The 10,815-nt window shown below is 37.7% G+C and overlaps 1 protein-coding gene across 1 annotated transcript in view; it reads right to left on the bottom strand.

Annotated features, from left to right (window-relative positions):
- The window catches only part of LOC104407756 (acyl-CoA synthetase short-chain family member 3, mitochondrial-like), a gene marked incomplete at its 5' end in the record, with an annotated part of 19,028 nt that extends 9,053 nt beyond the window's left edge, over nucleotides 1–9,975 (bottom strand). Inside the window, 2 exons of the mRNA XM_010017127.1 lie at nucleotides 7,483–7,546; nucleotides 9,880–9,975. Of these exons, the coding sequence (XP_010015429.1) occupies nucleotides 7,483–7,546; nucleotides 9,880–9,975 (160 nt within the window). The remainder of the gene's footprint in view (nucleotides 1–7,482; nucleotides 7,547–9,879) is intronic.
- Between the last annotated feature and the right edge of the window lie 840 nt (nucleotides 9,976–10,815).

The following is a 10,815-nucleotide window of genomic DNA, read 5'->3' as shown; positions in this document are numbered from 1 at the left end:
TAGGGACTCTAGTGGTAGGACAAGGGGTAATTGGTTTAAACTTAAACAGGGGAACTTTAGGTTAGATATAAGGAAGAAGTTCTTCACAGTGAGGGTGGTGAGGCACTGGAATGGGTTGCCCAGGGAAGTTGTGAATGCTCCAAACCTGGCAGTGTATAAGGCCAGGTTGGACAGAGCCTTGGGCAACATAGTTTAGTGTGTGGTGTCCCTGCTCATGGCAGGGGGGGTGGAACTAGATGATCTTAAGGTCCTTTCCACCCCTAACTATTCTATGATTCTATATTGGATCAGGCTACTGAGAATTTTGAATCAGTCAACTCATGCCATTAAACTAGCAAATAATAGGCACGTTTCAAACCTAAGTTGAGGTTGAAGCCAAAAACCTACTCTGAGCTGAACCAAAACATATGAACTTGGGAAAAGTTGACCTTTGGATTTTAAACCTCAAAAAAAAGATGTATAGATCTGAATTTTGATCTTGCTCATACCTAATTTTCACCCGTACAGGAACAGCAGTACAAATGAAGCAATTCTCCATTCACTCTAGTGTAATTAAGATGATGATTGCAGAACTACAGGAATACAGATCCAGGCCCATTTTTCATTTCAAGGTTGAACACATTTATGACAACATCAGGAAAACTAGGTAAACTGTGTAAATTCATTATGTAAATTATATGAGTTCATTTTACAAAGATCCACTCTGTAACATTTTACAAAGATAAGAAGGTAGTTTCATTATAAATTGGAGAAACTAAGACAGCTTAGGTGAGCCTGGCGGCATCACAAAAACACTCTGAAGTACTTTCACAGTAGCTGTTTTCTGCTAGACAATTTTAAACTACAATCATTTTCTGGTTGTTAGCATTATTTCACGGTTCACTTATTTTTCATATAATGGTGGCTGATCTTCTACATCCTTTAAGGATGCCACTCATCAAAATGGTGTAAGATTCCTTGTGGTTGGAATTTGTTCCAATTCCAATTTGTGGTTGGCAGTTACAGACACAGCACTCAAAAGATAATTTACACAGAAAAGCAGATTTCTGAAATGAAAGTCAAAAACTATTAGAGGTGCCACCTTGTCTGAATTTCAGAAAAGACATCCTTTCATTTTATGGTAGGTAGTGGTACTCACAAGCTGTTCATTAGAGCCAGTCAAGGCAAGTATAAACCATTGTTAAGTGAGTTCGGGCTTGTGAATGGAGCTAAATCATCTTGACAGATAGCTATAATTATTACTCAGCATTTATGTAGTTCTGTGCATAAATATCACTCTTAAAAAAAAAATTTTTATTGCAAGTTTGAAAGCCATCTGGAACCCAGAAGCTTTTTCAGACCCTAGGAACAACAGCACACAAGAAAGGGTGAAGAGGTAAGAGTAAAGGATCTTGAACATTCATCAGTTTGAATGAAGTTAGCTGAAAGGAGTCAACAGTAGTTGGTCTCAGTGTGGATTTTTCAGGAAAAAAAAAAGTAGGGAAGAGAGAAACCCATCAAAATCTAGTGAAAGCACTGGAAAAAGTTAAAAGTAAAGAAAGTTCAAATGCTACTTATATGTGCTCAGCCAGAGATCTGTTAGAAAACTCATATTTTGCCAGATTGCTCTCACATTGAAAGCCCTGCACACTGTTTCGCTTGTAAAGGGAAAAGAAAAAGCCAATAAACATGTGGGAGGCTAGCAGGGAGATAAATCTTTTACACAGATTTTTCATGATCATCTGATCTGACCTCCCATATAACACAGGCTAAAGGATGCCATCTACTAAATCCTGCCTCAATCCCATAATCTTTGGTTAAAACAAAAACCCAGGTTTGACCTAAAGGTGTCAAAGAAAACCACCATATTCCAAAGAATTTGTTCCAATGGTTTAATACTTTTCGCTGTTAAAACTGCGTTTTATTTCTCATCAGAATATATCTAGCTTCAGTTTACAGTCTCTTCATGGTAGATTAAACAGCCATCTCTCTGAGATGTCTTTTCTTGTGGGAATTTCCTGACCTTGATGAAGTTATTTAACTCATCTTGGATGAGCTACATACAAGAAGTTAAACTGTAAGTTTAGGCTAAGCTTTCCAGCACTGAATTCACTCTCATTCATATTTTCTCTAAAAACCAGTCACTTTCTCAATAGCCTTTTAAAATACAGACATGAGAATAATGCATTAACGGTTTTACTAACATCATATCCACAGACAGTAATAATAGCTCCTTTTCAGTTTTCCCTACTGAATAACAAGGAATCGTATTGCCTGCTTAATTACACTAGCAGCTTTCATTTGCAGATCTTAGGTGTTTAGAGATTTATTCACTGTAACATAAAAAGTTCCTTTGAAAGTCACTGCTTTCTAGGGTACAGTCCTTCACCTTATAAATCTAGCAAATTTTCACTATTCCTACCTGTATGACCTTTACTAACAGGAATGTATTGCAAGCAGTCTATGCAGGATGACTTGCTTCACGCAATTCTGCGAACATTTTTCTCCCTCAAGCAATCTTCCCTGAGGCCAAGCCACTCAGAACAGTCTGCAACATGTCCTTCCTTGGGTTGTCACAGAGTTTCAAAAAAGAGAAAAATGGACAACTTTAATTACTGAGACACTATAGAATGATTAGGTCTTCACTGGCCATTCTGGCATCTCAGGTACCTTCTCTCTGTCTTTTCCAAGCTAAGGTCATCTACCCCTTCCTCTTGGCTTCAGATGGAATCTCCCCTTGTTTTCACTATCTGAAACCACTTTTCTTCCTGGGAAGGGGAAGAGTGCAAAGGAGAGCTGTGACCTTTCTTATGTGCTTATCCCAAATTAGAATGCCCAAATGATGACCCATCAAGTCTTACAAGATTTTTCTTTACTTTCTTTGATGGGTTACCAGGGTATTACCTCATGCTGCAAAAGATTACATCTTTTTCTTTTCCTTTTCTTCCCTTTGAGCTCTCCTGGTTAGCATTTCTGTTGTGCGTCTTGATTACATTCCTGGTTTCAGATTGCTTCAGTCTTCCACATAGATACTGATTTTTTTCTAAAATGCATTATAAGAAATATTAAATTACTATCCCTTTTGTTGAACATCCATTTGCTCTCTAAATACTGTACAAAGATTGAGAAGAGGACCACAAACCATGAAACTGTGAATGAGTTGCTTACTTCTGAACATCTCTTCCAATAAAGCATATTAACTTCACAGTATTTGCTTAAAAAGTCCTGTCACATTTCTATTCAGCTAACTTAAAATCTAAAATGATAAAAAGCTGTAAACTTGTCATGACCCTTTCTGTATAAACCTCATGAATAAATACTATTTTTCAATATTTTACACTCTTACAGCATTATACATGAAGTTTTGCATTTTTTTACCCTATATAATGGGGTGAGTTGTCATTTGAATCATTTTAACATTGTAATTTTCCTCTCTCTTCCCCCACTAATCCCAAATTGATGAAAAAAAAAAAAACCAAACCCCACAACATTAATGGTCTGCAGAGCCTCTCAAATTGTCACTATTCTTAAATGCAATTTAAGCAACGCAACCAAAACATTTCAGAATTGCCGTCCATTATAGTACACTGCCTCATCGCTTTCCGAGTACGGAGCAGAAATATTTATGTGATTCTGTGGAGATCGATAAAACAAATTTGTAAATACTTATACTGCAAACCTCCACTAGTATGGCACAAAATTAACTATACAAACACTAGATGAAGTGTAAATAGGGTCTAGCTGGAAATTTACTGGCAGGCATTACTCTCTGGTTAGAATAAGCATAAAGCAAATGTAGTTCTCTTGCTGCTGTGGGCAAATATAAAGAATAATGCTAGCTAATGAGAAAGTTCTGACAACTGCTTCATAAAATAAACATCACAGGTTTGCAACCTTTATAATGTACAAGGGGAAAACTGAGTTTCCCACTGCACTGGATTTTAAATGGGATTTCTCTTTGCTAATGTTCCTTATGAGAATAGACAACTTGGAAAATTCTCATGGGTAATCATAATTACATACACACACACATTTCCAAGTGTGTATTAAACACGGACAGGTCAGAACAATGCAGCAAACCTGTGTCACTAAATCAGACTGGTCTTGCTAATGGAAATGGAGGACATTGCTACTATAATTTTCACTTTGGAATGAATCTTCATAATCTTTCATGTGCAAGGATTTTTCCACACCAAAAAAAAAAAAAAAACCAACCCCAAAGTAAATTTAGAAACATTCATATAAGCCCACCCTCATGAGTTTTTGTTTTCTAGTTTGGTTTTCAGCATTTTTTGGGGTTTTGTTTGTGGGTTTGGGATTTTTTAGTTGAATGAATTTTAAGAGAACCTATCGGCTCGAAAGATTGAGTCAGAAAAAAGGCTGGAACGGAAAGAGGGGTGACAGTTACCTTAGAATCGATTTAACGTTGGCTACTTTAATGCTACATGTAATTTCTTTCCCCGCTTTTCTACCCCCTATTTCAGAATGGATATTGCAATAAATATGAACATGATAAAAATAATAGTGTCCCTATGCCATTACTCTTTCTTGCATAATCCAATGCAAAAAAAGTAACACAAGAATCTCCCTTTTCCCCCTATCAATTTATTCAACTGCAGCAAAAGTCATGGTGGGCAAGTTAAACAAAAACAAAACAAAACCAGCAATAAAATCAATAGATAAACACATTTGTTATTACTTAAGATAAATGCCTATAATGTGGAGCCACATTAGGGAAGATAAATTCTGGCTTTAAGAGTTTGACATCTAATAATATCTAATAGATATTATGATCATCTAATATCATAATATCTATTCCTGACACGCTCCCGACAGGCACTTAATCATAGAATCGTAGAATGGTTTGGGTTGGAAAGGACCTTAAGATCATCTAGTTCCAACCCCCCTGCCATGAGCAGGGACACCACACCCTAGACCATGTCACACAAGGCTCTGTCCAACCTGGCCTTGAACACCTCCAGGGTTGGAGCATTCACAACTTCTTTGGGCAACCTGTTCCAGTGCCTCACCACCCTCACTGTAAAGAACTTCTTCCTTTTATCTAACCTGAACTTACCCTGTTTAAGTTTGAATCCATTACCCCTTGTCCTATCACCACAATCCCTGACAAAGAGTCCCTCTCTGTCATCCTTGTAGGCCCCCTTCAGATACTGGAAGGCTGCTATGAGGTCTCCACGCAGCCTTCTCTTCTCCAGGCTGAACAGCCCCAACTTTCTCAGCCTGTCTTCATAGGGGAGGTGCTCCAGCCCCCTTATCATCCTTGTGGCCCCCCTCCGGACTTGCTCCAACAGCTTCATGCTCTTCTTCTGTTGGGGACACCAGAACTGCACACAGTGCTCCAAGAGGGGTCTTATGACAGCAGAGTAGAGGGGCAGGATCAGCTCCTTCAACCTGCTGGTCACGCTTCTTTTGATGCAGCCCAGGACACGGTTGGCTCTGGGCTGTGGGCATACACTGCCGGCTCATGTTCAGTTTCTCACTGAAATGATAGTAATGACTCAGAAATGTATGCACACATCTACCGACAGCACCTCTTAGTAGATATAATTCAGCTGGTGTGGCAGAGTTGCTAAGGATGGAGTCCATTTCACTTCTCTTTTGGCAGACAACTCTAAGCACCTACCCTAAGCTAGCCGTGTCACCCCTGCAGTCACCGGAGAGAAATGCGCCTATCTGGAAGGCTATTTATTCCATCCTAGCTGAATGCCTGAAAGCTAGGATCAATTTTCTTACAAAGTACCTTTCTCTCTCTTCACTGATCACAAGCCTACATTTTATCAGGTATCAGGCACGAGAGAGCTTTGAAAGATGGTCCTTCACTCTGTCCTGGGCTACTGACAAGCAAACCAGTCTTATTAAAGTCTGGAGCAATTTTCATTATCCACACTCAGCAATGGAATGAATACACAATCTTACATGTGTCACACAATAACTATGCCTAAATATGAGTCTGCTGATTCAGGGAAGATTGTCTGTGCACTTAAACACATATCTGTGTGTCCTGGTGGCTTAGACCTAAGGTGCTGAAAATTAGGTAGGGTATAAACTTTATCCTGAAAGCACACATCTGTGTTACACAGTACAATAACTTCATGTGATACCATCTCAGTCTCCACAGTGGCCTAGTTACATTAGACCACTAGTACAGCTGAGTAAAAAAAAATCTCCACATTTTGGCAACTCCGACTCCCAAGTAAGCACTATGAGGCAAGCCAGCCCACACGTCTGCAGCACACTCCAGTGTCTGGAGCTTTAATGGCCAGTTCATATGGCCATTGCCTCGGTCCTCAGCTAAGTTCTCTCTCTAGCAGCTCATCAAAACCACTACATCTGTCCCAATCCTTTGGCTTTTGACAGAATTTCAATTCACTGAAGCTTAATGCTAATCTTGATATTTCCTTCCATTCATCTAAACAAGCAGCGAAGACTCTGAGCTACCAAAACTCTCCCAAATTTCACCACAAGAGAAGTGGATGAATGAATTTCTTTCAGGTCCTGTACTTGCTGGAGGTTTGGAAGTGTTGAGAACTGAAGTATTCTCTGTGACTGAAAACAGAGGTGACTACAGCTAACATGTTAATCACAAAGCAGGTATCTGTCAGAGGAAAATGCCATTTGCCTAAAAGCCTGTAAAACAGCTAGAATACACAGCTGGCATGTGCTCTGGCAAGCAGTAGTCTATCAAACTTCCAAAACTAAGGAAATGATCTGGCAACAGTAAGACAGCAGAAGGTAAGATAAATCTAACTGATGTTCACAGTGCTATCTAAACAGAGGTCCCTTTATCTAAGAAAAGTGTACTTCAAAAAATGAAGTTTATGGAAATTATCTGACAGAAGTCTGTTAAATGGTACTAAAAATCACCTACATGATGCAGAGCTGAGGTTTTTTCTTTCCTTTGTTTTTTTTCTTTTGCTGGAGTCTTTTCCTGCATGTGTTTTGTCCAAGTACTACCCTAACTGAACATTGTGTGTTCCATGCAAAGCACAGGCAGAGACAATACGCATTATCCCTCTAAGAATGTACATCAATTGGGATTCAAAGACAGTGAAAGAGAAGGCAGGATCACACCCATAAACCAAAGCATGTCAATCTCCCTTGCTGTATTATTTCACTAAACTGAAAGATAAAAGTAGTGAAGAAAATGCTTCAGTATCTTGCTCATACATTGCAACAGAAAGGCTTCATCCTGTGCCAACAGGCTGGTAATTAAGAAAATGGTAAACTCTGCCGTAGCCTAACAAAAAACCAAACCCCAACCCCAGTAATGCACACTCATTCACTCATGCAATTTCATCTGTAATTTTTGATTTTTCAATATTAATGGACATTAAAAGTTCTGGCAGTTTGATATCAATATCAAAGACAGCCATACTTTTCAATCCTCATTACTTCAATTACTGTGTTATATATAAAAACTTCAGTCAAAAGACAACCAATGTAGGAAGATTCTTTTAACTGTGGGATACTTAGTTTGCTTACTTTATCACAATATTTCCTAGAGTCTTCGCCTTCACTGGTTCCTTATTTTCATCCAGAATCATCACTGTAAAAAAGAAATATACGAAGAGAACTCCTGATTAGCACATTTTTAAGTGGACGACAGTGTCTTTTTTCATTATGTCACACTTCAGAATAGCAATACACCAAGCAACAAAAGGAATTAAGTAATTTGGGAGTGCCAAACTGGATAATCTTGTGACTTTATTAACATTGAGCCTTAAGTACACAAAGTCTTAAATAACACTGTACTTTGGCAGCAGAAATAGCACAAAGTCCTAAAAGGGAAAAAATGAGAACTGAAAATCAAAAGACACTTCCATATTGGAAAATTTAAACTTCCAAATAGCAAAGGACCATTAAGATACAAGACAACTACAGGAAAAAAGTGTGCAGGTAACATGAGTAGGAAATAACAACTAAGATTAGTGGAGGCTAACCCAGTTAATGTGAGAAATACCACTAGCAGTAATAAGTATGTCGAGAGACCCAGGAAGATGCTCCCCAGTTCACATGGCTTACTCTCATCTGACACAGAGGTAAAGTAGCTCATAACCTCCCAAAGCAGCATAGCAAAGAATCCAGACCTTCCAATGAAGCCTTTTCCCTGGACAACACTGGCCCATCACTTTCAGTTGAAGCATAATACCCTAGTACTGAAGTTTCTGAGGAAAAACACCTGAAAGACTCTCTTCCCTGCAGTCATCTGTTCATAAAGCTTTAGTGAATTTTAGTGCTCTTTTCATGTTTCACTTTTAAGGCATGCTAAATTCATTTCCTTCATTCTATTTATAGAAATTCTTCACTTACACCAGGCTCAATATTTGAAAGAATTTGTAGGAAATTTTTATATTCTTGCAATTCATACTTTTTCCTAAGCCTATCATGTGATAGCATGTGCAATGCAATTACATTTTCCACTCTTCCCTATTTATTACAACTGTGGACAAACTTGATAGCTTTGGGTTTTTTAATGTTGTTTTTAATATATTGCTTGTCTTCTTCACATATGCCATATGTGTAAATGCCAAAACCCAGAGCTGCTGAAAATGAGTATTTTCTTTAATGCTCACTTTCACTTGTACGTGTTAGAAGAAAAAAAACAGCTTAGCTCTTTCTGCCCAATGATGTGAGGACTTTTCCTGAAGATGGTTTCATCTTTAATGTAATTATTTTATAGAACTCAAACAATTATTGAAAACTGTGTTAAAAACCAGGGTTCCCAGGTATGAAAATATTTTTGCATTCTTAATCCTGTGGCTGCACCCTCTGCATGCAAATACCTTCCAGACAATGAGAGCTCATCCTTCTAACATTTGTCCATAGCCTTACCGTATCTCCCACCTGGAAATAAAAATGCTCCACAAGTACTGAAAAATAACATTCTTAAAACTCTCTCAAATATGAGCCTATGTACCTAACCAAAAAAGGCAGAAAACTGACTTAGATTTTCTTTAAAAAGTATGAGATGAGTTCAAATAGAAGATTTATATCCTTGCCAAGCTGCTTTCTAGCTCACTATGACATGTTTGTGGAAGACATAGACCAGTAAGAATTTTCTTTACGCTTTTTAGAATACTTCTCATATAAAACTGTAGAGGCAAAAGAAAATCATAGAATCATAGGATAGTTTGGGTTGAAAAGGACCTTAAGATCATCTAGTTCCAACCCGTCTGCCATGGGCAGGGACACCTCCAACTAGACCAGGTTGCTTTAAGCCTTTTCCAGCCTGGTCTTGAGCACTGACAGGGATAGAGCATTCACAATCTCCTTGGATAACCTGTTCCAGTGCCACACCACCCTCACAGTAAAGAATTAAAAACCTAATTAATCTAATTGATTAAAATCTAATTATTCTAATCAATGTGTCTCTGAGATATAATTATTCGGTGTACAGCTCCTAAAGCAAAACTATTTAGGCTGTGAAAATTGAAAACATGGTTATAACAGAATACTCAAAGTTCAAGTTATAGCAATTATTTGTCTAATTGTCATTTCCTCTTTTGCCGATAGTTATTACTAACATTTTTCTTCTTTTTTTGCCAATACTATTTTTACTGCTGCTCTCATTTAAAACAGTGCAACTGTAAATAAAACACAGTATTTTTTCATATCTTTGTCATATCCAGTCTAGAAGGTTATATAATATATAATAAATGAAGGAGTAGTTGATAATTTTTCTTGAACATAACTCTGAATTTCTTCTTCATAATCACATTCCATAACACACAAAAAAGCAGAGCTTCCTGTTACAGGAAGAAAGAAAATGTGTTAATAAGACTGTACTTTGCTTACTTTATAAGTTATGAAAATTAAAGAGAACTCATTCAGGAATATAACTAACATCCTTTTCTATTAGCATGTTGAGCATAGTCTTACCATTGTATCCTGGCACTGGTTTTCCTGCCTGTCCGGGTGGAGGTGTCGTAGAGTTCCCTAAACCAATACAGGAAGCAGTAATTGCAGAACCAGATTCTGTTAAGAGACCACAGATATTGTCAGTTAAGATTGTTCTTAGTGTCATTATGTATTCATTGGTTCTAAGTTTTGCTTGTAGCTCAACACATCAAAATAATACATCAAAAAAAAATGAATCTCAAACAATGGAAGTTTTAGAATTCCAGAGCTTTTACCTATTATCTAATGAATGCAAGTTCATTACAGAAATTTGCATTCTTCAAAAGGGGACTTTTTCCACTCCATATAGAAATAGGTCAGACTTTCTTCATTACACCTGTAGTTTATTCTGCTATGGGTATAAGGCTATACCACACCAGTAAGAAAATACCGTGATACAGCAATACTGTGTAGGGCAGATGTACTTCAAGGGTTGTTTCACGAGTCAATATCCTTAGGAGGAATGAATTCCAGAAAACAACATCAATCATTCCTGGTTGATTATTATATCCCTGTAAAGCAATATCAAACTGTTGTTCTATTTTGGAGCTACACATTCAGAGGTTTGAAAGGTGAATAAATGCCAAATCTTCATGACAATACTGGTCAGGAAGATCAGAGAAGAGGCAGTGCCTAACAAAATTTACTGTAAATAATGAAGTCAGGAATACCTCTTTTACAATCCTGGAAATCGGTGAGAACTATTTCAGATAACAAAAAGACTCAAAAAGAAACAGGGTAGAAAAGTCAGAGCTAAATTTTCAGTGTTGTCAAAATAAATTCAGAAGAAGCAATCTAAGGAATAGGAATCAAATTGCTGCAAGATTTTTGTGATCGTAATCCAGATGTTTTCTCCTCCTCTACCCACAAACATTAAAACTTTTACTAACTACAGCATTTTGGAGTGGGGTTGGGGGG

The sequence above is a fragment of the Nestor notabilis genome, unplaced genomic scaffold (genome assembly GCF_000696875.1).
Source record: "Nestor notabilis isolate BGI_N333 unplaced genomic scaffold, ASM69687v1 scaffold1116, whole genome shotgun sequence".
Taxonomy (NCBI): domain Eukaryota; kingdom Metazoa; phylum Chordata; class Aves; order Psittaciformes; family Psittacidae; genus Nestor; species Nestor notabilis.
Note: the sequence above shows the minus strand (reverse complement) of the source record. Positions and strands in the feature narration are given on the sequence as shown.